This window comes from Gadus morhua, chromosome 10 (assembly GCF_902167405.1).
Source record: "Gadus morhua chromosome 10, gadMor3.0, whole genome shotgun sequence".
In the NCBI taxonomy this organism is placed as follows: Eukaryota; Metazoa; Chordata; class Actinopteri; order Gadiformes; family Gadidae; genus Gadus; species Gadus morhua.
The window spans coordinates 16,415,186-16,442,837 of NC_044057.1; the positions used below are offsets into that span (position 1 = coordinate 16,415,186).

The window sequence follows — 27,652 nt, forward strand, 5'->3', positions numbered from 1 at the left end:
TGGTCAAGGGGCATACATCGAGAGGCCATGGTGCCGCCCTCAATAATGACTTGGTTCTCTTTCCACACAATAATTGCAAGTAAACACAGATGGTGGTGGTGTTATTTGTAGATATAAACAGTGTGTGCACAAAAGAGAAGCAGATGGTAGATATGTCCGTCGGCAGTGGCGATAATGCGAGCCATTATAGAAATCCTCAATCTCATATGTCATGAACGGCAACAGTAAAAGAGCCTGTTTTTGTATTTGAAAGTAGCATGATAAGGTGTGACCAAGGTATACATGTGTAATTTCAAGTTGTGTTCATATGTGTCTGGCCAGCGGGGGGCAGATGTAACATTAGCGATGTGGAAAAAACATTGTCTTACTAGTTATTTGACTTGGCTTCTACCTTTTTCCGAGAAAAAAACACAGGAATACCCAGTCATTGTAACGTGAACATTGTTAACAACTTCAATCCCTAACTGAAAAAGCAGCGCAAACCAAGTTTATGAGGGGCTGATCATTAGAAAAGACTTAAAAGTAGATATGCGTTTCAACTCCATCTGTGTTTCTCTCTCATTTTGATGACATATCGGCGCTTAGGCCATCTCCAAACGTCAATGCACTCATTAGCACACAATATCATCCATAAAGACAGACGTGAACCAACTAAGCCCACAGATACACATCTAAAATATATGAATTCATTCCTAACACACAATGAGAAAGGAAAACAGTCATGGACATCCTAAGCCTTAAGATGCACACCTAACAGATGTGTACTCATTTCTCACACACAATTACAAGTAATACAACATTCACTTTTAATTACTTTTCATTATTACTAACACATTCAAAATATAGTTCCCTCAAATTAATGTGGCACTGAATTGTTTTGCATAAACATTAAGCCGTCTTCAAAAGAATTACCAGATTCAAATAAATAACTTGATTAACCATCTGTTGAATGGTATCATTCAAGGATATATTTTTTTGTTATTTATATATACGTTTTTATTCCGAATGGTATAATTGGGATTTCTCAAAATCGTCTTTTTTACAAAGTGGGCTTTTACTGCCATCTATTGGGCGTTTTGCAAACACATTCCTGTGAGCGCCAATGTGTGGATCATTGTTGTTCTCGTCTTTTTAGTCTGAAGCCATTGATACCGCAGATCCATATTACAGTGATGGTGGTGAATGGGTATACTCTAACTAACAAGTGCCCCCTCATAATTTCAGTGCAATTGATTCTAAGTTTAATTAGTCAGTAAAGCCCATCACAATACAGAATCAAACATCCATTATATTGTCCAACCAGTAATTTGTGTTGTCTGAGTCCTAATAAAAACAGCTTTTTATTTTTATGTAACTCATTGCTCTAGCCTTTCAATCGATACACACCGTGGAAAAACAACCAGAACACAAGCATTCAGTTCACTGAGGGAGCTTTAATGGTTTGATGTTCGAACACAGCCACAACTCTGTGATATTAATTTCATGAACATGTTACTCTGCATGTTAACTCTAATAACTCGTTTTAAAAAGATGATATAAGGACAAGCAGGACAAATATGACCACTTTGTTGCATATTGGTGGCGTTGTAGTCCCCTACACTTGATGTGTAGGTGTAAAGTGTAAAGATGTTTTACAGCAGTTTGCATTTCTTATGTGTTCCAGCATAGTAAATTGGTATTTTGAACTTGAACTTAACTTAACATAACACTACATTTTCTTAACATAGAATCCATTAAGAAGCCACAAAATAGGCATCATGTTTTTCAAAAAAGATAATTTCATAACTGAACCTTTCAGTTATTTCGATATAAAAATGTTGCCCTTACCAACAAAGTCTAAAAATAAATGCCATAAATTTAACAAAATGAATTGGACACAACAAGGTCTTCCAGTAGGAATATGTGAACTATAAAACAATATTGATTGTACTGGACATTTTATTAATGCATTAAGGCACTGAAATTGTTCATCCATGTTGACAGGCTAACACCAGCTAGCCTAAGTCAACGTAATCAGCCTCCGATACATGAAACCTTGCAAGCATGTTGTACATCACTGCTCAATACAATCAACCAGCCTTTAGACCTGGTCACACACACACACACACACTCACACACACAGGTCTCTTCTACATGTGCTGAGAATCCATGATGTCCAGATACTTGGCGTCGATCAATCGTGGAAGCAGATGAGTCCTGAAATTAGACACAAACACAAACACAGACACAAACACACACACAGACACACAGACACACACACCCAGAGATGGTTTAACACAGTGGCAGTCGAGCAAAAAGACAATCAATCTTTTTACATTTAACAACACCTTTTATGGGCGTTGTGTGCGTGGCTTTATGGACAGAACAGACAGGGGTGGACTGGGACAAAAATTCAGCCCTGGCATTTTCTGTCCAGACCAGCCCACTACATTATCAGCACTAGGGGTGGGACGAGACGAACGGGAAGAACCCTGTATGTACTTTATTAAAACAATTTAATCAAGTACATACATCCGAATAATAGTACAGCACTGCAAATAGCAGTTGTTGCTTTTTTTTGTTTTTGTATTTCAAGTTTGTGTCTCTTGTGCTGCTGACAAGAAAGGTGTGAAACCTGAAGAGGAAGTTAACAGACATCCTGCGGTCGCTGCATCTCCAACCCCCATACCTACATGTCTACATAACCCTTGCTATATATCACACTTGATCCAACGCTAAATTCTCTCTTGCAGTTTTTAGTCTGTTAATGTGAAAATCTTTTGGTGTAAGCCCAGCATTAGTTAAAACCAGACTCGGACAATAATAACAAAATATCATCACAAAAATCTAAATAGAAACATATTACAGAGAGTAGCAGCCTTAGAGCTGAAACTCATTTGTTTAAACTGTGACTCAGTCATTGTGAAAACATAAATAGAGAATCGAATTTTTTTTATCTGTAGCTGCGAGAAAAAGTCTATGACATGAATTACAGGTCTAAACAGATATGCATTCTCATATTAGACATTAGACTTTTTCACACAGCCATAGATAAAAACAAAAAATATAAATTCTCTATTTATGGTTATAATTAGGGCAATATATATATTGCCCTACTTCCTCGTCCCCAGCCAGCCAGTTACACTCCTCACCAAATTCATGACCTGCAAGAAACAGCAAACAGAACTTGTACTCAGTATCTGTGTACTGAGTGACAAGTATATGTAGCCATGTAGACTTTTTGTGACGTAGTGACACTTAGTGAACAAATGTATCTGTCATGAAGGATGACTTTAGTCTTAAAAGAGCCCTAAGGCCTACCTGCATAACTGTTAATTGAACTTAAAAGAAATGCAGATGTTTGAAATTAAAATCATCAATATGAAAATCTTCAACCAGGAAATAAACCTGTGTTTCAATCTGAGACGAAACAAGTTGCATAGTAAACTCGCAAAGTCTCTCTCTCTCTCTCTCTCTCTCTCTCTCTCTCTCTCTCTCTCTCTCTCTCTCTCTCTCTCTCTCTCTCTCTCTCTCTCTCTCTCTCTCTCTCTCATCATAGAAGAACTTCTATGAGGTCAGGAAAACCTGTTTGACAGGAGATGATGGTAGCAGAGAATATAATGAGACATTTATGAATTACCAATTGTCATTTTATCACACATATAGTATGTTTCTTCATATAAACCTATAAACATACACATATTGCATTACTCTCACCACATGAAATAGTCATCACCTCAGTAAACAATAAATTAATTGAAAGATAACAATAAATTAAATGGCAAATATTGCAAATTAAACAAATTATTTCCTATAGGTTTACTTGTATTTTGTGCTAAAATTGAAAGTATCTCATCTGTATTTACAATACAGCATGATTCTGCATCTCGATTTACAGCTCATTAGTCCATGTCAATGTTTACTGATGCTATGGCAACAAGAGACTGCTGACGTTAGAAGCTGTTAGCGAACTTAGCTAAATCATCTGAACAATAATAACCCATAATATCACAATTCGGCATATTTAAACAAAATCCACCACAACTACCAACAGTCACAGCCCTTCAACTCTGGGCTAATATGTTGTCACAAGTATGCAGTTAATGAGGTCACATCACATCACCTAATTTCATTGTACAACTGAAAACATCTCTTTTGTGCATATGACAATAAACACTTTGAATTGAATTGAATTGAATCACATTCAATGTAAAAACGTTTTGTTTTGGACATGTCTCAAAATGTAGCCAAGCTAGCCACAGGCTAACGTTACTTGGCATATATGCCTCCACTCGCTCGTCTCCCGGCGCAGCTGCTGCAGCACCAGCTGGGGTGTTGACCCCGGCACCAAATAGGTCTGTACATTTTGAACATATAGCAGCTTCCACCTCCAGAGAGTCGCAGTTTTTCAGCGCCGCCCGGGCGTTTCTTACGATTATCCATTTTCAGCTCCGTCCCGACTCCCACGACAGTGACTCCGGCCCGCGCCATGAGGTCCCGCCCACCCTGGTTTGTGTTGTGATTGACAGCACTGTCTGGGCTCTCTGAGCCTGTCAGCCCATGATTGATTGAGAATGACAAACATAGACCAATAATATGTGTCGATGCTGGCCATACACTGCTAGCCCTCTGTTGCCCATTGGCCGAATTTAGAGAGAGAGAAAAAAACAAAACAGCGGACCGGCCCACATTTGGTCAACGGCACACCGGGACGATGCCCGGTATGCCAGATCGCCAGTCCACCCCTGAGAACAGAGAACCCTGACAGGAAGCGGGTTGAAAGAGAGAGGGGGAACGACGCACGTGTCATCGTAGCAGACAGGTAAACAGGCATGATTCTGGGATGAGGTGTTGGAGCCTGGTCGCCACAAGGCGTAGCGCTCGCATGGCAAACAAACGACCTGGCTCAGGCCTAAAAGCACATTGGCCTGTGTGCAGTCAGGCTCCAACACCTCATCCCAGAATCGTGCCTCTTTACCTGCCAGAGCTGGCTGCGAACCGACCCGGTCCGGGCCGTCGTTCTAATATGTAACCCTGCGCCTCAGAAGCTGCCAAACGCTCCAGATCTATACCCCCGTCCCCTGGCAGCTGGCGGGGGGTTGACAGCGGACCCTGTGAGCGTGGTGCTGTGTGGGGCTGAGCGGCGGCGTGGCCGTCTGCTTACCTGATGGGAACGAGCAGGATCATGAGCAGTGGGAACACCATCTTCATGTAGGGGAGGGGGTACATGCCGAAGGCACAGAGCACCACCAGCTGGACCATCTGCAGCGCCGTGAAGTAGTGCACCTTCCTCTGGGGCACCCGGCGGATGTAGTGGGTGGGGGGGTAGGACGTCTGGGGGAGGGGAGGGTTGAAGCAGTGGTTAGGGGTGAAGCATGTCAAACGTATCTCAATGTCTGTCTGATGGTTTGTGGCCCTGCGTTGTGTGTCTGTATGGGCCTGCGTTGTGTGTCTGTATGGGCCTGCGTTGTGTGTCTGTATGGCCCTGCGTTGTGTGTCTGTATGGGCCTGCGTTGTGTGTCTGTATGGCCCTGCGTTGTGTGTCTGTATGGCCCTGCGTTGTGTGTCAGTATGGCCCTGCGTTGTGTGTCTGTATGGCCCTGCGTTGTGTGTCTGTATGGCCCTGCGTTGTGTGTCTGTATGGCCCTGCGTTGTGTGTCTATATGGCCCTGCGTTGTGTGTCTGTATGGGCCTGCGTTGTGTGTCTGTATGGCCCTGCGTTGTGTGTCTGTATGGCCCTGCGTTGTGTGTCAGTATGGCCCTGCGTTGTGTGTCTGTATGGCCCTGCGTTGTGTGTCTGTATGGCCCTGCGTTGTGTGTCTGTATGGCCCTGCGTTGTGTGTCTGTAGGGCCCTGCGTTGTGTGTCTGTATGGCCCTGCGTTGTGTTTCTGTATGGGCCTGCCTGCATGCATGAACCAACCTACAAAGTTGGTTGCATTGATTATACACAGACATAGATAGAGACAGACAGACAGACAGACAGACAGACAGACAGACAGACAGACAGACAGACAGACAGACAGACAGACAGACAGACAGAGTAGGAAGAAGCAGTAGATATAATAGATGTAGATATATGTAGATATATTCAGAGAGAGAGAGATCCCTGTATTTATTTGATCCTATTTGTTCTTTATCTGCACTCTTCTGTCCCCTTCGGCTGCTGGAACACCTGCATTTCCCCTCAGGGATTAATAAAGTGTTTATCTAGACAGATAGAGACAGTAGGAGGATACGTACAGAGACCCTAGATAAAGTAGACCGACAGAGACAGATACAGACGGAGAGATATCCACTCTCTATCCACGCTTAATAAAGTGTTTTATAAATCCAACACTAATTAAAGAGGGATCTCTCCTACCTGCTCTTAAGCAGTGGAGTCACGCATCCACCATCTAACACTATACCAGCCATTAAATAGCCATTAAATAACATTCGTTCATGCAATAATTAACAGCAAACTAATGGTCTAGTAATCATTCACTAATGGCGTTCATGTTTACTAATGGTGTCTATGTTGAATACGGTCATGGTGTTATCTATCGTGTTCATTAATACATTATTTGACACTGTAGGTGGGTAACAGTTAACCATTACCCACTAACCCCAACTTACCCTAAACCCTGTGTAATACTATGTTAAAATGTGTATTAGTGCATTTAATAATGTTAATAAATGGTTATTTAAATCACCCTAATTGCAAAGTGTTACCATCTAACCCCACTCTCTATCTACCTGCTTCTTGAAAGACAGCACTATGCGGTCTACCCTCTAACCCCACCCTCTAACCCCTTCCTCCACCTACCTGCACCTTGAACAGCAGCTGCATGCGGTCCACCCTCTAACCCCACCCTCTAACCCCACCCTCTAACCCCAGCCCCCACCTACCTGCTCCTTCAACAGCAGCTGCATGCATTCCACCATCTAACCCCACCCTCTAACCCCACCCTCTAACCCCACCCTCCACCTACCTGCTCCTTCAACAGCAGCTGCATGCGGTCCACCTTCTAACCCCACCCTCTAACCCCAGCCTCCACCTACCTGCTCCTTGAACAGCAGCTGCATGCGGTCCACCATCTGGTTGCCGTCCAGCGAGGTGGCAGCGATGTAGAGGAAGAGGCCGTAGAGGACGGGCTTGGGGATCAACTGGAGCGGGATGGGCAGCATGTACACGGACACGCCGATCAGGATGTTGGCGGCCAGGGACGTCAGGCGGGTCTCCTTCACACTGACGATGCTGCGGGCGGGAGGAACCGGTTAGGGGGAGGTGGATGGTAGCTTTGGTTGTGGTTGTCCCCTGGGGGGGGGAATGAGGGGAGGCTTTGGTAACCCGATCATATGCAGTGGAGAAATGTGAGATAAAGAGAAATGTGCAATGAGGTTCTGGGTTGAGGGATCAACAAATCCATAATAAGGAATTTAAAGAAAACCTTTTGAATTGTGTTGAATTGTGTCAAATGGGATGGCTGCTTTTTATAATGTTTGCAACCAGCATTAAGGTGAGTAGTACATTTTGTTTGTTTCAATTCCTACAGAACCTCACTGCGTGTTCACAAATCTTAACACAAGTTTATCGTCGTGCAAACTCATCTAAGGGCAAATTAACTCAAACAAGCAATTATAAAGTTTTCCCATCCACAAATGCATTCGGCAAGACTTTAATTAGAAATTAGCGATAGATAAAAACATTTAAATACAACCATCAAAATATGACGCATATTTATTTTCATAAACAGAGTCATACACCGACAACCATGCAAGGCGACAGCCGGCTCGTCTGGTGCAGATTGGGTGGGCTGTCTTGCTCAGAGACACCTCGACACTGGGCTAGGGAGCGCCGGGAATCGAACTAGCAACCTTCCGGTTACAAGTCAACCCCCGCTCGACCCTCCGCCCATATTCCAAACTAAAACCCTTTCACCGTGAACCTACGTGGTGTACACGTGTCCGTTCTCCACGTGCTGCTCCGTCTTGGCCAGCTGGCGTGCGTGGAGCGAGGAGTGAGGGAAGGCAGCGTGCATCCATGGCAGACCCAGGCACGACATGAGGATGTTGATGAGGCCCGTGAGCACCAGGTCCCAGTGGAACGCCGTCCCCTTCAGCAGCCTTTGGGCAGAACCACAACCGTTCACTCTCATTGGCCGCTCCCCCACCCCCGCAAACCCCCCTCCAGGTGGCTGGTGCCTGCTCTAGTCGTTGGCTGAGTCAGACTGGGCCTGCTAATGGCAAGTCGCCGGCTACTGTCTATGTCGGGCATACTGTTCTAGGAAGATGAAAAGAGGCTGACTTAAGGGTCAATATACGATAACGCGTCGTTAAATAAAATACGTTTATTGCAGGGTAATAATTGAACTATACAGGATAATAATATAACTCACCATATGTACTAAATCCATTTATATATGAAATCCAAAATCTAATTATGTGCATATCCAGCTTATGAGCAAAACTGAAAGTTCTGCACAATTATGAGGTAGAATTTCCAAGTTGAAGTACGAAATCGCATGTTCATGTGAAGAAGCCTGTGGCCCGTCATTTAAAACACAGCCCTTTATAACTATTTACTGTCATGTACATCTGAGGCTGTGATACCCTGGATTAATAAAGCTGATGAATTGAGTCGTAGGACCTAGAAGTGCTGCTTTTGGTGTCCATTGCACACTGAGAAACTAGCATTGTGCCCGATGTGTTAAACAGGCTAGCGGTTAGCGGTTAGCGTCAGCGCGGGGCGTCTTACTTGTGCTCCGGCACGTGCGTGAGGGAGATGACGATGTTCTGGTCGATGAAGATGAGCAGGGCGAGGAGGAACCCGAGGCCCACAGCGCTGAGCGTGTTCATCCCCGTCAGCTTGTCGAACGGCGCAAAGTTGAAGATGGGCTGGCCGACCACGTGGTGAAACACGGGAACTGAACACCGAGGAAGACAGAGGAACGCAGAGGGGTGAGCGGAGACGCAGAGGAGAACCAGGAGCGGGACCATCTCAAAGAGCACAGTGTCCACCTTCGTGACTAATTCTGTTCACGCTGGGCTTTGTTCACTTTGGTTGAGGTTCGTTATCTCCCGCAGTAGGGCTGGGCGATATGGACAAAATCGTATATCACGATATGAGTAATTCTATATCACGATATGGATATATATCACGATATGGTATTTTTTGAAGTAAATTAAAATAATAAATGGCTTAAAATAACCATACTTCACATTTGATCAGTTTTTTCTTTTATTTTGAACTAGAATTTCCATGCTTACAAAGGAGTAAGTAGCGAACAATCTGTCATTAACTGCAGTGTCATATAGTGCAAACATCTTGTAAACATTGAACTGTTTTTTCAATACAAATAACATTTTTTTTTAAAGGTGTGCTTCACACCTGCCTGGCTGTCAGTCAGTGCAGTGTAATATAAAATAAAAATCACAGCATCACACAAATATTTTAAATACTAATTATACACTTATAAAATAAAGTTATGTGCTGTGCAAATAGCTGGTGGTAAAAATAGAACCGTTTCTTCAATACAAATGAGATTTTTTTTCAAGTTAACAGGTGAGTCTCACACCTGCCTTGCTTCAGTCAGTGCAGTGCAACATAATTTTTATTTTTTTTATTTTTTTTTCTCTCTCGATATAAACGATATGGACAAATCTCTCCCGGTAGACACTTTCATATCGTCCACGGTACGATATCGTCATATCGCCCAGCCCTATCCCGCAGTCATTCACACATAAATCACAGTGGTTAAAGGTTGTATCAGCGATGTTGGGTGACGTCTCTTCTGTTGTATTTGAAGCGAGATCCCAAACAAACAGGGCCAGCTCGCCCCTCCCTTCCGTGTTTCGTGCATCCAGTAAAAAGCGATCATGAACGGCAAACCCCCGTGTGTAGGCTGAGTAGGGCCTGTCAGTTTTTCGCTGTACTCCTTTTCATTCAAGGAGCACGCAGGGCACTCACGCTCGATGTCCAGGAAGAGGTAGGAGCCGATGAAAGACACGATCACCACGGAGATGGGGAGGGCACAGTCAGACACCACCTCCCGGATCCGACCGTTCAGGTACGGACTGAGGGGACGAAAACAAAAGGAGCAGGTCAAAGGGGTGCTCTAACGCAGACACACACACACGCATACATATATGTATATCTTTATATGTATATAAATAAATATATACACACACATTCACACACACACACACACACATAAATATATGTATATCTTTATATGTATACACACACATACACACACACATAAATATATGTATATCTTTATATGTGTATACATATATATCTATATATATATCTATATATATATCTATATATATATATATATATATATATATATATAAACGCACACACATACTGCATATCTCTAACTTAAAAAGACTGTCATCCAAATCCTGCCCCTTCTTTCAACATGTCATAGACGGCTAAAAACACACTTTTCCCCCTGTCTTCATAGACAAAGGCTTTCAGTGACGATGAGCATTTGGCCTGGGAGACACACTTCCCCCCCAAGCTCTTAAGGCAAGAAGAAAAACAAAGATAAAGAATAAAGATCTCTGAATCCTTCTTTCCAGAATCGTAGCGTTTTCTGAGCGTATCTGAACCGCCTCCCGACGACTCTCCCCCCCCCCCCCCCCCCCCCCCTCCCTCCAAAGAGATAGCCCCGTCTTCTCCATAACTCCTCCCAGACTCGCGTCGCTCAGCGTATCCCACCAGCAGCTAATAAAGCGACAGCAGCAGCGCAGCATCAGCATGTGGTCCTGGCGTCCAAAACGACCGGAGTAAATCATGTATGGGGGCTGATGATTAAAACCTCTCCCCTCCTCCCCCTCCCCCCTGCTGTGCCTCGTCCCCAACTCACTCCCCTCCTCCCCCTCCCCCCTGCTGTGCCTCCCCCCCCACTCACTCCCCTCCTCCCCCTCCCCCCTGCTGTGCCTCGTCCCCCACTCACTCCCCTCCTCCCCCTCCCCCCTGCTGTGCCTCGTCCCCCACTCACTCCCCTCCTCCCCCTCTCCCCTGCTGTGCCTCGTCCCCCACTCACTCCCCTCCTCCCCCTCCCCCCTGCTGTGCCTCGTCCCCCACACACTCACCTCCTCTTGACGAGGTAGAGGGCGTAGCCCAGCCACAGGGTCGCCAGCATGAGGAGCAGACACAGGACGGGCCTCTCCCTGGTACAATGCACCAGGGACACAGGCAGGAACACCGTGAGTTCCCCCCGCGCCCCGCTGTCGCTGCCGTTCTGGGAGGCGTTCTCAAGGAGCTGGCTGATCTGCTCCAGGGTCAGGGTGGCGTTGGTGGTGGTCAAGGTGGGGCCGTGGTAGAAGAGGTTGAAGACTGGGGGAGCGGGGGGGAGAACAGATTGGGGGGGGAGAGGATAGAGAGGCAGAAAGGAGAGCGATAAATGGAAAAAGAGAATCTATCAATAAATCAATATCAATCAATAGATAAACAAATCAAACAATAAATAGCAAATATATTATTTTGAGGACCAATCAGCCCTCTACCTCTTGCAGGCCATAACAACTAGTGACACAATCAACCCCAAAAAAGTAATTGCTAAAACTATCGGACATAAAAATATGAAAAAATACGTACTGGCGAACATCCCTTTGTTACTGCCTACGTGGTTGAGGGCCATTCTTGGCAGCATAGTGCTGTTTTTACATCAGTGATTGTGCGTGTGTATATATATATAGCCTCGGGCTCAAAGGAAACAAAAAACCCGGGCGCTGCAAAGGAACCCGGCACATGCTCAGTGTGTGCTTCACTGTCACGGAGGAAACCCCCAAGAGGACCAGATCGAGGGTACGCTCGCACCACGAGACCCTAAACAATATTAACATTATAAGGTTTTCAATCCCCTCCCTCCCCTTCAGTTGCCAGCCCGCGGGCACGTGTTTGATTGCGTGCTCGCTGGCTCGGCCTCTAAAGACTGCCACAAAAGACATGGCAGATTTGCTTTGCAACATGAAGAGGCGGGGGAAAAAAAAAACTGAATTGCCAGGCTATTCGGTTTCCCCATGCTATATTACACCAGCGATCTATCACTATGCGCGCAGCGGGGCGGACCGTCTGGCGTGGAATGTTGTTGTTTGCGTCGATCGGTAGCCAGGCGTAACTCACTTTTCACGGTTCCTTTCACCGCATCGCCCACAAAGGCGATGGAGATGAACAAGGCGATGACTTCCTCTGTGGAGCTGGAGAGACAATTACAGACGCAGCAAAATCATGAATGCTTAACCAAACTGCTCACTTCCCGGGAGGTGCAGCACGCATGATGTCTCCGGTTGAAACATTATAGTGTAAAATTCTACAACATCTATTACTGGGTAAGTGTTTAGTCTTTTTAGTTTTGTTTCCTTTCCTCCAACCACACCCCCAACACAAGAGGGGCACGGCTGTTTTTGAGAAGCGTCTGTTTTGCTTTCCCGGTGTTGGAGGTAGAAGCAGGCCTTAAGAGCAGGACGGTGTCGCCGGCTCACCGTTTGAAGAGCTTCATTAGCAGGCTCACGTTGAACAGGCCTCCCAGGATGAGGAACAGGCTGTTCCATAAGCCGATGCAGGCGTAGAACGCCTCAAAGTCAATGGAATAGTCGTCACAGATCCCCCTAATCACTGTAGGAAAAAGAAATACCATGGAAAAGACGCACACACACACACAAAGATGAACACACACACACACACAAACACACACATATAAGAATATACACAAACACACACAGACACACATGAACACGTATGAACACACACACACATGCACACACACATAGATTAATGCGCACACACACAGATGAAAACATAGACACAGACACACATGAACACATTTGAACATACACAGACACACACACAGATGAACACACACACACGAACACGGTTTATAGTCAATATAAGTTCTTTGGGCACACTGCAGAAGGGTACAACGAGGTTAATGAACACGGCATATAACACGGAGGATTTCACTCAAAAAAGCAATTAAGTCCAAATGAAACCCAGCGTGTTTTATTGATGGGTTCATAAAGAGGGACATATGGCGGTGGGCCGGAAACGTACCGCTGATGAAGATGGCGAGTGGCGCGGTGGTCAGGGGGATGACCAGGGGGGAGCCCGCGAAGAGAGCGTAGATCACCCCACCGATGCTCTGGCCAACGATGGTCTTCTGCACGTCTGCACCACAGCAGAAGAAGAAGTCACAAAGGGGTTAAGCGCAATTACTTTAACAGCCGATTCCGCCCGCGCAGGTGGTGGTGCTTTCACAGTATCAGTAGAGGATGTGTTTTTTTTTAATGGCTTTGCTGAGGCCAGATATGAATGTTCAAAGCGCGGAAGAAAATTGTACTTTTTAACTTTTGAGCCAGGCTAAATTGGATTATATTTTGGGAAGTTTTTGCAGTTTTTTGGGCAAGCTACTCGGAAAGTGTAGTGAGCTTAGCTACCAGGTGCTCTACATTAAGTGAAGCTTCACTACACAGAAGCTTCCAGTCAGATAAATGTTGCGAGCTAAGCTAAATTTTTTTTGCCTTAAGTAGTTTACTACATCAGAAGCCATCAGACTTTTCTTTATCTTAAGCCAGCTTCAGCTTCATTCAATACTACCTTAGTTATCTGTATACCTGTCAGTCAAACAGATACGCAGGTAAAAATGTTTAGTTAAATTGTGGATTACACACTTTATCCAGGGTTCGAATTATGTGGGAGCCAGTGGGAGCTGAGCTCCCATAGAGAGAGGTCTGGATCCCATGAAAGCAGCAAACTAAAATATCTGTGGGGGTCTCCGAAAATACAGCAGCATAATATATTGTAATTACAAATAAAGCTATTTTCCCTTCCACATAAAGAGTAATATTGACGTTAAGTAAGGGATATTAGAACGCCGGTCATTGTCGGGAAAATAACCCAAGACAGGGCGAACCTGTCTGAGGTTTCTTGCTTCTACCTGAAGGGGCTTATTTTCGATAATGAGTGGCCACATGCCGAAAGAAAAAATAACTTCACAAGGTGTCTTTTTACAATTTATTTGTTACCATTCGTAGTGTTGATCAGCAGAGAAATAGTTAGCCAAAGACTTTGACGTTGATTAGCAACCGAAGACGCTAGCGTTGTTGTGAAGGAGCGTTCCACGGCATTTGAGAAGAGTCGTTTCATATTATATATTTACTTCCTATATTCCCCCCCCCCCCCCCCCCCCCCCCCCCCCCCGTCAACAAACCAACGCAAGGCCGGTACGCTTCCCCCACCCCCCCGTCAACAACTGAGCGCAAGGCCGGTATGGTCCTAACTCGAACCCTGAATTTATCAAACAATATCCTGCGATCTCAACTCACACCACACGCGAGATTGAACCATGCCATGCCAGACTGACAGGAGTTTACAGGATTAAAAAGATCAAGAAAAATATATTTTTGGTTCAGGGGTACCGCTTCGTAGATATATTCCTGACTCCAGCAGAAATCTACACTGTGCATGGCCCTCAGAAATCCTCTAGATATGTAGCTTCTGTGGACACTGCCGTGCTACCTGATCCATAAAAAAGCTTAGCTACCGAGAAGGTATTTGATTTAGAAAACAGCAACGTTACCACCACCCTACTGGGAAATGTAGTTCAACTAGTAATGTCAATATTTGTATTTGATGCTCCTGCCAGATACAGAATACTTGACTGGTTGAATAAGGCTTTTGGGATCAATGATGATAATACTGCTGAGCTTCTCTGAACTTCCATTACTTACTTATTTCCCCTCTGGTGCTCTCGTCATTGAGTGAGCCAAAGGCGATGGCCGGCAGCAGAATGGTGATGTAGAGAAAGATGGCCGTGGTGGTGTACTTCAGTAATGAGCGGTCAGGCCCCACGATACCTGGACGGACCAATCAGAGAACAGAGTTAGTCATTTATTTTATTTTTTTCTTTGTGCTAAGCCCAAAGCACATGGTTGATGCGGCAGAAGCTAAATTATATTTTAAAATAGACCTGAGTCCTATTATATTTGAGGCTAGCGCTAAAATCAGCCCAGACACAGTTGCTACCCCTTATGCTTCTCCCCGTTAAAACAGTATGTTTATATCCTTAATTTTGTGTTGCACAACAAATATCAGAATAAATCGCTGCTCCATATGCGTTGGGCTTTGGCAAAGGCTTTGTTTCCACCAGGATTCTTCAGAGGGGTGTAGAAGCCGTACCGTCTGTGAAATCTGAGGGGTAGAGCGGGAGTCTTCTGCGGAGGTCGTCGTACACACCCTTGAATGGTTTCAGGAAATCTGTGCACTGAGTTAGGGAAGTCAGGGTTAGGGTTGAGGGTTGAGGGTAAGAGTCATTCTGAAAAATAATGACAGTGGTGATCGACATACATATCTTAGGCTTGTTGGATGGTTGTTACTTGTTGGGTTAAAACTTCTTTGGGACCGAAAGCTAAAAATATTTTTCCTGTTACATTACACGCAAAACACGCTGTCTTACTCACGTATCAACAGTCAACATTGTCATAAATATCAGAGTGGGAATATCAAAGGGAAACTGATTGAATCCTCCATGTAAAGACAAATCTCATCCACCACAAAAGGTGGGCCAAAGTCTCAGTCCGTTACTGTGTAAAGTGCAGCTCGCCTGCTCCATGACCGTACCTCCAGGGGCTTCCCTTTACGGGGGTCTGTGTCGTCGACAACCTCCTCGAGGGGCTTGTCGCTGCCGCTGGAGAGGAGCCGTCGCTGGAGCACCAGCTCCTTCTTGAACTCCTCTTCGGTGCGGGTTTCCAGGAGCTTCTGGCGGAAAGAGATGTCCGACAGCAGGGTGGCGAACGTCCTCCCCAGCTCTATGGCCGTCTTGGTGCTTTTCTAGGTGGGAAAACAGAAGTGAAACGGTAATGTTACATTTGACTAAATAAAATCGATGGTTGCATCGCGTTTAGCATCAGCCTTAGCCCTTTATACAGACATTTATTGGCTGTTTTCCTCCGGAGTGCATTCGCCTTCTTTTATTGTACGTTATTTGGGAAACATTTATTGCTGTGTACACTGGTTAAAAATGTCTAAAGCGAATGTTAATGTGGATGCACAACTGTTCACACATCCCCCGAGTTCGAGTGTTTTCCCAACAGCTCGCGAAGACATAACACCTGAACCCATTACGGCGGAAGAGTGTGTTAAAAGCACATCAGTGTAATCCTCTGTTGGTTTCCCGATACCGTGCTACATAAAGCACCCTAGCAGTTAGCTAAGTATCCCAGTGGGGGGTGGGGGTGTCCTCACCGTTCTGGAGGGAGCCAGGATGAGAACCACATAGCGGGCCTCGCAGCAGTTCACCCCCCAGTTCTGGGGTCGGTCCAGGCGTGTAATGCAGACGTGGCGCTTCTGGAGGCTCCTGACGTTGGTGCTGAGAGTCCCAGAAACACAGAGGAAGTAGATGAAACCAATGCTTTGGGATGTGTTCCTTTAAGAGATTTTGTGCATGGGACTGTTTTATGGCAGGACCACAAATGAACGCACGTCGATGGGAACTTGGTATGAATGAATCATGTGTAGTTGTTTTATTTGTCGTGGAATGGGGCGTTCCCGAGCCCCTTATCAACGGAACATGACATGTGAGAGGAGTTGCCTTCTCTAACCATCAACGTGCTGGATGTTGTGCAGTGATAGGGATTATACAGTAAGTGATTTGGTTGCAGGTGGATGTGTTGCCATGGCAGCAGAGGTCGTTGAGTTCTGTTGCAAGTAGATTGTTTATCGTGTGCATTACAATTTAAACAAATCCAAAAGAATACAAATGAAATGGGCAACAACAATACAAATCCAATGCATATGTTAAAGACCATTGCTATTTCAGTTGAGAGACGTACAGAATACAGAGCCAGGACTGCTGGTAGTGGATTCCTGTTGGGGTCGTGGTGACTCCCTGGATGGTCTCAGACAGAAGATGCACTGCGGGACAGCGAAGACAAAGATGACCATTACTTTAACAACGTAAGTCTTGGTAAAAACAGTGGCGCTCAGGCAAAAAGCATAAGTGCACACTCAGCACATGTTCATGAACTTTCTTCCAAAGGCCCTACCGTTTGCATCCAACCCGCTGGCGTCGGTGAACAAGGATTCCATGACGGCATCCACGTCGAAGGCTTCCCCGCCCTCGTCCATCATGCGTGTGAGCATGTGTTTGAGGACCTCTTCCAGCGTGGCGGCATCCTCCTCTAGCAAGATGCTGGACTGGGCCAGGAAGTCGTCGAGGTCCCTGTGGGCACGCACCTCCTCTTGGAAGTTCATGGAGCTCACATACTGGGGAGGGGAAGGCATAACGAAAAACGTATGTTTAGTGAATTGAACGCAATGTCGTCTGCGTATAGTGGTGTCTGATCAAATGTTTCGAACGTTACGTGAAGATATCTCATGTATATATCATATTTATACATATCAATTGGGAAAGATGCCCTTAAAATATATTGAAGGCTTAAACTAACAATTATTAAAAAAACGTTTCAGTGATCAACATAAAGATAAGAAAATAAATCATACTTTGCGAGTTGTGTTCAGTAGCCCATATTCTGGTGTATCGTGATCTGCAAATGGATGCCACAACAGGGGGTTAAAGCAGTTTGTAATGCCCTTTTAAAGTAGAGCAGAATCAGAGTCGACGCATACACCCAGACACCCCCCCCCCCCACACACACACACACACACACACCTGAAACATTGGCCTGGAAGTCATGCTCCTTAACGTCCTCATACATCGCATCCTCCTTACGCAGCTCTGTAAAGGGGGGGGGGGGGGCATCAAGATAAGAGCAACACACAGAGTAAGTAAGTCATCAACCTCATTAAACAGCCCTAATTGTCCATCACATGGCCCATTCATCTCTGTCCAATCAGTGTTTGGATGTAGACGGCGGTGGGAGCGCACATTCAATAACCCAGACACATTAATGTGCATTTTAATCAACTGTACCGGGGTAACAAATGGCAATAATTAAGGTTGTTATTTCAAGGTTGATTTGGTCCGTTGCGCCTGCAATCCCAACAATGGATTTCAGGCCAAAAAAGAAATGGTGGCACAACATAATTGAGCCATGGCATGATAATCGACACTCATCAAGTCAAGGTTAAGTTGCTTCACTGGGCCAGGTTTCTAGATCTATCTAAAGTATGAAACTGTTGAGGCTGTACTCCCCCCGGTCTGCCATCTGGTGAAAAAGCCCACACCAACCAAACACAAAACATTGTCTCTTGGAGAGAGCGGGAGAGAGAGAGAGAGAGAGAGAGAGAGAGAGAGAGAGAGAGAGAGAGAGAGAGAGAGAGAGAGAGAGAGAGAGCAATAAATAGAGAAAAAAAGGAAGTGTAAGGGATGTAAGTAAAGCGATGTGATAAAGTCAGAATGTGAAGGTGAGAGCGTAGGAAAGGATGGGGGTATGGGGAAAAGTGGTAAAAAAGGAAGAGAAATGCCCAATAAAAAATTCCACCTCATGCCGCACCATTATAAACAAAAGGCCCTTGTAAAAAAACTTAATCCAAGTGAGAATAAATCGAGAGGGATATATAGAGAGATCCCTAGTTTTCATGAGGGGCAACAGCAAGACAGTTTTACTGCAATTATAAACTAAAAGTGGTCGTAAAATGCAAGTGTCTCAGCTCTGCAGTAAAAAATATTCTCTTTACTCATTATGCTCATAAATCATATTGGTTATCTGGCCACTAATTAACCTCTCAATTCACCTGCAAATGAATTTGTGCTCTGCAGCATATCAAATGAGTAATTAGAGTGCAGGTAGGCATTACCATGATTCAATGTCCCGCTTTCAATTGAATACTACATAAGCTCACACAAAATATTAAACTTATGCTTTCTTCCTACCTAAACTAATCATGAATTGTTAAGTATTTTTAAAACATTATTTACACATTGTTCTTAGTTTGTAATCATTAACTTATGCTTAACAAATTATCTTTAAATCATTAGCTAATTATGGCAATAATAATTTATGCTAGCTTTATAATATGATGAATAGCTTAACTATTAGGAGTCATGTATGAACAATTCTTCATAAATGAGGAATTCATTATGTAATACTTCTACATTAATGCTTAAAAGTTGCAGCTATTCTTAAGTGCTGCACATACATCAAAATGACAAAATAGTAAAAGACAAAATAATAACATCAAGCCATATTATTATTCAAATTATTATTCAATATCATTGGTTTAGTCATAGTGGCTTGGCTTTATATGGTTTTCAGTGTGTGTGTGACTCAGAATCCTAGCAGTGATTATCCACAACAGCGACTACACATTGGTTGTATGTGAATACTGAACCACTGCAAAGCTGTATATATTTTTTCACTACAGATAAGATATTCATGGCCATGGACAGGATGCATCACATTGCAAATCCCTTGCGGTGCGGGGAGCGGGAGATTGTGATGACTACGTACCCATCTCTTGGAAAGTGTAGCCATTTTTGGACTTCCCGGTTGACGCGTCGTCTGCGGGGAGAAGAGAAGAGACCGCATTCATGAGACCTTTGCTTATGGCCACAAATAAAACATTCATTCCAATTTGAGTTGAAAGGCCGGAACCCCCTCAGTTCAGATCTGTGACTGTAGAGAAATGCACTTAAGAAGAAACAACGGCAGCTGTCTAATAAAGATGCCCATACTATCCATAAAGCCAGTGGTCATATGGTTTGGAGTGTGTGTGGGACTCAGTATCCCAGGAGTGATTTTGCACGAGAGTGAGTACAGTACACAATGCTTTGGTTGCACAGTATGTGAATGCTGAACCGCTGCAGAGCTGGTGGTAGGCATATATTGGATGCATTTGAGAAATAAATGGCAAGCCATTGAGAAAATGTGTTATTTTTTCTCTTAAAACGATTACAAATGGATCGAAACTGCAGATGGTCAAACGTGCCCATTTACACATTTTAAGACAGGAAAATCAAAACTCAGATGGTTTCTTTTTATACACAGTCTTATATCATAGTCAAATATCCTTTTAAGACAAAGACCACTTGACGCAAAACACTGGACCTTAAACCCACAGGCTGCGGTCTCTGTACCTGACGATAAAACCCCCTCAAATCTCTATCTGCTGCTTGGTTACAAAGAAAGCGGGCCTGCTGTGTGAGATATTTGTGTATGCAGTAAGGTATCCCCCCCTCTCTGCTGACCCTGGGAACATACCACTGCTGTAGGGATGAGCCCTTTCCTTGCCTGTGATGCCTGATAGGGCCCCTTGTGCAACAGCGATTTGACAGAACGTTCCCAGGCCCGCTCACACACAGACGCACACACACAGCACCGGGCTGTGTGTGGGAGAGAGAGAGAGAGAGGGAGAGAGAGAGAGAGAGAGAGAGAGAGAGAGAGAGAGAGAGAGAGAGAGAGAGAGAGAGAGAGAGAGATGGAGAAAGAGGAAGTGAGAGACCAGGGAAAAGGGAAGCGAGGGCATACGGTCCTCCACATGTGTGGCACAAGAAGGCTCAGGTTTCACCAGTAACTACCTTCTCATTCTCACCCACCCCAAACCTATTTGAAAATTCCTACATGGCACAAAATGGAGGACCTGTTTGACTTCCATGGTTCTCAGTTTGTCAGGATGTTAAGAGAGAGATGTGAGGTGAGGTTAGGGTACGGCAGAACTGGTGCAAAATGTGTTTTTTTGAGTCCAGGTGTGCCTGAATTTTTCTTTTCCGGCAGCATCGGCATTATCCATAAAACATTGAGGAATGCTAATAGCTCTTGGGTGTCGTGAAGAAATTGCTCATGAATCTCAAATGAAAAGGTCAGCCTGGAAGGCCAGTATTAAAATCTCCTGTTCACTACCAAGGTAGGGGTGTCACCACACCCGCAACAATCGCTGGGCTATCAGCCAGAAGAAGTGCAGATGCCAAACACAAGCAGCTACACCCAATCCCACCTGTGACTGTGGTGCGGTTTCACTCCACCTGGCAGTACATCCAGCAGTTCCTGTTCCATCTGTTATCTCTCCCTCAGGCTCCATAAAGCTGCAAATGTGGTTGGTAGTTTACATAGCCGGAATCCTAATGCCAAATATTGAAATAAATTAAGTTTAGTGTCACTATATTGTCTCTCCTGGTTGATTCTAAATGCTGGTATACTGCAGAGAAAGAAATTGTAATTTCAGTACTTTGTATCAATTATCCTGGGGGAATAAGGATTTACTAGCGTGAAATGAGTTTGAATAAAATAACATATTTCGTTTGTAAGATAAGAGATAATATAACGAAAGGTAACAGATACGCTTTTAGCTAGAACTAGGACACAGTCTATAAGGTCCCAAATATTGTCCTGCCTTCAAACAGGTTTCCATGCGTCATTTCCTGTCCGACTTCCTCTCTGATGGACGTCTCTAGAAGGTGAGCTGAGACCTTCCATCAGCATAGCAACCGACCTTAAACCCACTGCTCAAAATAGCCTGCTGTCTGACCTCGTACCCCCTGTACCGTTTGTAACCACCTTTTAGAACATGCCTAGAAGAGGCTAAATCATTCCATGTAATTTGAGTAAAATGTTGTGTCTTTAAATCGTAACCAATGCCAACTTCTTTGTTAAATCCTACCAAAGGGGTGGTCTGTGGTTGTTGTGGAGCACATTAGTAGACAAACACTTGGCACAGTTTCAGCAGAAGTTATGAGTTGCCTCAGCCCTGGGCCTACTCTGCCAGTATCACTGCAGGAATCGTTCTGTTTGCTACTGAACGTCCTTGTGGACGCTGCAAACCCCAAAATATACTTGTTTAGTCTTCCATGGATAAGATGCAGCTGAGTTTTAAAGCTCGAAAAATAAAGTTAATCTCATGAACTCTTCCTTTCTAGTTGTCAAAAAGGTTATAGCTGGGTTTCCACGACGATTTAAATCATTATATACATATTTACACACTGATATCCACTCATATACGAGACAACAACTTAATCATTTCCATGGAAAAGGGAACACACACAAACACACACGTGTGGCAGCAGCCATAGTGTACTGCACTAAAATACACAACAGACGCATTCACTATCGTCCCAAACGGCACACACAGGAACCAGGAAGCATGGCTCATTCCACTTCAACACCTGAAGAACCAATATCCAAATCCAACAGTAAATACTACGATGGGTTTGTATTCAGCCAGGTCGGTGGGATATGACTGCTGGACCAATGGTAATTGTGGCCGGACCAGGTAACAAGACAGGACTTTAAGGGCTTATGTTGGGTTGGATTCTCTTCTTTAGACATTCAAGAACTTCCATCTCCACTGCAGCAATCCTGCTAAGTCACATGGTTCAAAGCCACATGGTTGTAAGCCTCTATGGACACATTAGAGGGCTTTATTAATACTGCTTATTCAATGATAGTATTTAAGTGCAATTTAGTTATTTGGCGGTCCAACTTTAGGATGACTAAATTGTTTTATGCAATATGAATTAAGGGAAAAGCTTATATTTTTGAGCCATTTAAGAATATTGAACATTCTTCTCAGGGATAATCTTCTTAATCCTCAGCCTTAGAAACTTGATGAAGTTTTAACCCGTGATCAGCTACAAAATACGACGGGTTTATCTGCTATGTGGCACCTTCCTGAACACATCTTTCCTTAATACTCACACTAACTGTATACAAAAACATTGAGACCAATTTGAGAGGAGACTATTTTGTGTGCAGTCTTTTGGTAATTAGTAGGTAAACAAGCATACACCAACAGATTAACTATAAACTTCAATTTTCGTATAAACTCAACTGTATGCGATTGTGTCTACGACTGGTGAATGCTTTGTTTGAAGGGCATGACTATGGAGTATATATACATAACCATCAGGCTATAGCAGGTAATCCTTTTGAACGCTGCTCTGTGAGGAGGCAATAGACACCACATCAGGTGGAGTGCTTTAAAACAAAAGACATGCTGGGCTTTTCATAAGCTAAGGCCTCCCTGGCACATGCAAATCCTATTCAAATTCTCTTTAGAACCTAGAGGTTCACGGTGGCTATGGTGGCTAATGGTGGGGGTCTCTCCTTACAGAAGCCATACATTTGAAACGGCAATAGTGAAATGATTTCAACAGTCAACTTGTAACAATTTGATAGGGAAGCCCATCTGGTAGACCCTGTGGCAAGTAGTGAATGAATGCTCTGCATTATTTAGGATAAGGCAGCTGATGTCAACAAAACAGAAGAGCCCCATTTATAGACATATCGTAAACAGTGGCCCACACTACCGGCTGATTTGCCTGCTCTCCTTGCAATGAATGATCTTCGTGATGTGCTACTGTTTGCAATGTTGGGAAATCCTCAAGCATCATATTGTGAAACCAACATAGCACACATAGACATGCTCACATAGCAGAATACACATTCATGCTGAGAATGTAAGGACATGTTATAACACTTTGAAGATGCATTGAAACACACACACACACACACACACAAAGGATGTAAACACTTAACAGTACGTGAGGAACAAATAGGAAGGGGAGAGATTTTCTGAGAGAGCGAGAGATAGAGAGAGAGAGAGAGAGAGAGAGAGAGAGAGAGAGAGAGAGAGAGAGAGAGAGAGAGAGAGAGAGAGAGGAAGCAAAGACCAGTGAGAAGGGAAGCGAAGGCATATGGTCCTCCACATGTGTGGCACAAGAAGGCTGAGGTTTCACCAGTAAATACCTTCTCACCCTCACCCCACCTATGTGTAACTTACCACATGGCACAAAATGGAGGACCTGTTTGTCTTCCATGGTTCTCAGTTTTTCAGGTATGCTTTTTTTCCCAGGTCATCCCATCATGTTGCTCAGCACTTCTGCCTGATACATTTCCTTGTCTAAGAATCCCTTCCTGTCTCTTGCCCCCCTTCCTCTCTCACTCTCTCTTTCTTTCTCTCACTCTCTCTCCTTCTCTCTATCTCTCTCTCCCCCCCCCCCTCTCTCTCTTACACACACAAACACACAGACGGCACGCACACACATGCAACACAGTCGCACGCATACAGATACACTGGTAGAGGTGAACAACCAGTCTGCCGGCAGCAGCACATGGTGATGGGGGTGGGGCGGAAGAAAGGGCGTGTGACAGAAGTTTGCAACTGCTGGGTCCTTGTGCCTAGGAAACCGAACCGTTGATTTGCACGAGGACGAAATACCCCCCAGTCGCTTAGGAAAAAGAATTCGGGTAAAAATCCCTTTACAAAGCATGTTTAAAAAAACAAGGCAGACAACAAAAAAAAAGAGGCGCCCATGTGCCTCCAAGACAACCCGTTTTTTGGCTCTCGTAGGGCGGCTGAGTGTCTCCCAGCAGGGCCGATCCCGAGAATCCCCTCCGGCATGATGCAATTACCGGCGGGTCTGCGTGTTTCTATGGTGGTTACAAGGCACAGTCAAATGGTACTGGCTTGCTTTAATGGACAGTAGAACGCAGTTCCGCATAGCAAAGGCTGTGCTTCCCTTAAGGTAGCATACAGGAACGGAAGAGACGTGTACACGTATGACTCGTTGTTCTATGCAAACATAGACAAAATTAACTATAAATTAGTCGTGCGATCAGTCAGAGCAATAGCTTGGTTATGACTGTGGGAAATTAACTGGTCGCAAACACGGCGTAAAATAAATAAATAATGCAACATTTAACAAGTTGGTGATCAGCAACGTTAAGCCACCTTCACTGCCGCTGGGTGGCAGCAGAGTGAGAGCAGGAGAAGCAGAGAGGCGACAGAAACGTTCAATGGGAACCAGATCCACTTAGCTCGGATGGAAACGTACACCAACTCGAGGCCTCTGAGTGCATCCTTTTCAATCGTCGTTGAAGGTTATTAAAAGTGAGTGGTTTTCTCTCTATTTTATGTAGTTTATGTAACAGCCGCCCTCTAGTATTTCTAGTCCTGTTTTCTTCAGGGTCAGCTGGTTGTCAGGTCAACCGTTTCACATTCCATACCGTGTTTTATTAAACACCACATTTGGTTTGTATTATAGACGTAAGGCTTTACTTAGACCTACCAATAGGTTACTACGCCAACATATTAAAAAACCTAGTCCCTTCATCTTTAAAAGGATTACGATTTAATTTAACATTGTCCTCTATGCAATAATATCCTTTCGTGTGTATGGTGAACATCCTTTAGCTGTGGACGCAGAGGAGCGCCTAAATGAAAGTTAATTGGATATCGTAAAAAGTGGTCAAAGCGGTCGTACAAACCTTACATTATTACTGACTGTAAAACATTAATTAGAACCGTAGAACAAACGTATAGCATGACTGGAGCAGCACTGCCGGGTATGATGTCAACAAAACTTATTCCATATGTAAATAAATAAATGATCTAAAAATGTAGGCACTAAGAGCAACCAAGGTTTAATGTATAGCGGGATTGCTGGTTCTTGTTTTTTCTCTTCACAGCTAGGGACAAAGGGCCAATGTCGGAAATATCTCCCTAACTGAGAACTACAAATATTTAACAGGCAGCATGCCACATGCTTATAGCCAATTCCTCTTCAGTCAACCATTAAATAGGTCCTTGCTAGAACACCAATAGAACCAAAACAATTGTATCCCCTATTACTTCACTATTATCTTATTATAAATACGTGCAATGTGTTGCTTTATGGAATGAACTGTTAGGTAGGCCTACAAGGCTTTCTACCTTACCCCTAAAGGTCTCAATTAGGCCAAAAGAATGTCTTTAAACTCAACATTTTCAGCATAATTTTAGTCGACCTAAAACACATTATTGACCCATTCATAACCATTTTAGCATTAACATAGTAGTGCTAACCTTTCCGTGCATCTTAATACTGTGCACTCTTACAGTTGTTCTAAAGCGGTAAATGCTACCATTCCAGTTGTTCACAGAAACAGAAAAATAAGTGCTTGATTGAATTAGTACAACCTGCTGCATCGGTCGACGTGAAAGGCTGGGTTAATTGAAGGTTACCTCCATTAAAATGTGTCAGAATCACTCCAGACTTCTCCGTCGCCATCTTTCAGGTGGCTGGTCTGTTGCTCGTCTTTGGCGGAGGAGCCAGGAACCCAAAAAGCAATCCAAAAAAGGGTTTTGTGTTGAGGGGGAAAGGCATGTGCCAGCTCTTGCAGGCCCGCCTTCAAACCAAGAGAACAGCAACACTAGAAATCAATAACCCGTAACGTCCTCTCTGCCAATCAGAGTGACCCGCCCTTGTGCCCTGCACTATAAAAGAAGAGGGGTCGTGTGAAGAGAGGTGGTAAAGAGAAGACAGAGGATGAAGGTGTGCACTTTTGATGTGTAAATTTGTATCGTTTCCCTCCCGCTGTTTCCCCTTTATTGTAATGTTAAGGTTTGTACCCTGGCGTAGCCTAAGCTAAAGCTGTTTAGTGTGTGTGAATGTCTATGACACGTCCCAGGTAACGTCCGTTCAATGGTCAAAGCTTTCTCTTTTCCAAGACTCCCTGGGGAGCAGATGGGGACCCTGAACTTAAATTGAATGTTCACTAAGAATAAATCTCAATGAACCGTGAGGCGTAACTGCTTTGGAAATATTCAACTAACAGGGTCAACAAAAATGATTTTACTTTTCTATTGAGCATTGAATAAATCACTGCCCACATACATACACACAGACATGCATACACACACTCATAAGTAATAGTATGAATATTTACCTTCACACAAAGTATATTGGAGGAATGCATTTGGAAATGGCATTTAAACGTACTTCTCTACCCTCAGGCACAATCTGTAACTTATTGTGTCAGCCCTTCTCAGCCGAACATTAGCTATACAGGCCATGCCCTTAGGTAATCTGTTATTTATTCAGGGCTAAAAATACAATTTAAACCTTAATTCAACTGCATAAAAAAAAACATTGAATCAATACTTCTCAGAGATGAGCGCATGCTTAATTCAGTTTAGACCCCCTCAACAAAACTGTACCCCTGCAACTGAAACCGCGGTGTGAATAGATCACAATGTCCTTCATAATGAGTCCAAAGGTGCAGTTTGCAGGAGTTGAACCTTGGTGGGTTGAACGAGGCAATTACTGTCGGAAGTGGCATTTGTCTTTGTGTTACCACGCAAACTTTACTACTTTTTATATAGACCTTTCTATTGCTACACTTTCAGCAAATATTCTGGTAGGCTACCAATCAATCATTTGAATAGCAAATGCACTTATCATAATGTTTTTGTTCTTTTATATATTTTGGTTTATATATTTTCCGTTGTGTCAGTTTGTAATGATACACTCGTGAATGTTGAATCTTGTAACTGCTAGTTAGGTTGTCATGGACAATACGGTATTTGGGTTGACATTATGAACACATTAAAACTCATTCATAAAACTACACAGAAGCTCAAGTTTGCAATCAAAACATCTGCCATATTACTGTTGCTAACATTAATATTTGAGGCTCAAAATATCACGATTAGCCAGTGTTTTTGACTGACATTTCCAAAAAATAAATTGGTGCCAATATACTCAAATTCCTCATATCCACTTTCTTGACACATTTTCTTGTTGCATTTTTTATAATATTAATAATATTAAATAATATTAATAATAATATTAATGTAGAATCTAAGGATGGATAGTGCCACCCAGGGGTAGCATAAAATATTTCCTCCTTGTGGCTCCAACCCTCCCTTCCATAGGGAGGGTGGGAGCCACAAGGAGGAAATATTGTGGCTCCCTATGGTGTTCACCATATCTGGCGACCCTATTTAATGTTTTTTAGACCATGGAA

The 27,652-nt window shown here is 43.9% G+C and overlaps 1 protein-coding gene across 3 annotated transcripts; it reads right to left on the bottom strand.

Moving 5' to 3' along the window:
• Positions 1-1,413: 1,413 nt before the first annotated feature.
• On the bottom strand, positions 1,414-26,092 carry LOC115552396 (sodium bicarbonate transporter-like protein 11). Of its 3 annotated transcripts, none has more exons than XM_030368453.1 (20): positions 25,869-26,092; positions 19,382-19,432; positions 17,641-17,706; positions 17,472-17,515; positions 17,015-17,234; positions 16,802-16,883; positions 16,215-16,338; positions 15,591-15,800; positions 15,150-15,234; positions 14,702-14,827; positions 13,026-13,139; positions 12,458-12,590; positions 12,099-12,172; positions 11,066-11,309; positions 9,930-10,036; positions 8,718-8,886; positions 7,913-8,086; positions 7,022-7,217; positions 5,144-5,313; positions 1,414-2,196 (listed from the first exon to the last, which is right to left on the bottom strand). In XM_030368453.1, exons 1-20 carry the CDS (start codon positions 25,912-25,914, stop codon positions 2,130-2,132), a joined length of 2,502 nt encoding a protein of 833 aa, XP_030224313.1. In that variant the 5' UTR covers positions 25,915-26,092; the 3' UTR covers positions 1,414-2,129. The 3 variants fall into 3 exon arrangements, with proteins under 3 accessions (XP_030224313.1, XP_030224315.1, XP_030224316.1); XM_030368455.1 differs by lacking the exon at positions 25,869-26,092 and adding an exon at positions 23,646-23,876; XM_030368456.1 differs by lacking the exon at positions 25,869-26,092 and adding an exon at positions 20,490-20,540 and having other exon boundaries at positions 19,382-19,433.
• Positions 26,093-27,652: the final 1,560 nt, after the last annotated feature.

Coding starts and splice junctions, on each gene's coding strand:
- LOC115552396 (XM_030368453.1), bottom strand. CDS start 25,914: ATGGCGACGGAGAAGTCTGGAGTGATTCTGACACATTTTAATGGAG. Junction 15,801..16,214: donor TCCTGGCTCCCTCCAGAACG/GTGAGGACACCC, acceptor TTTCCCACCTAG/AAAAGCACCAAGACGGCCAT. Junction 14,828..15,149: donor CCCCTCAGATTTCACAGACG/GTACGGCTTCTA, acceptor TGGTCCGTCCAG/GTATCGTGGGGCCTGACCGC.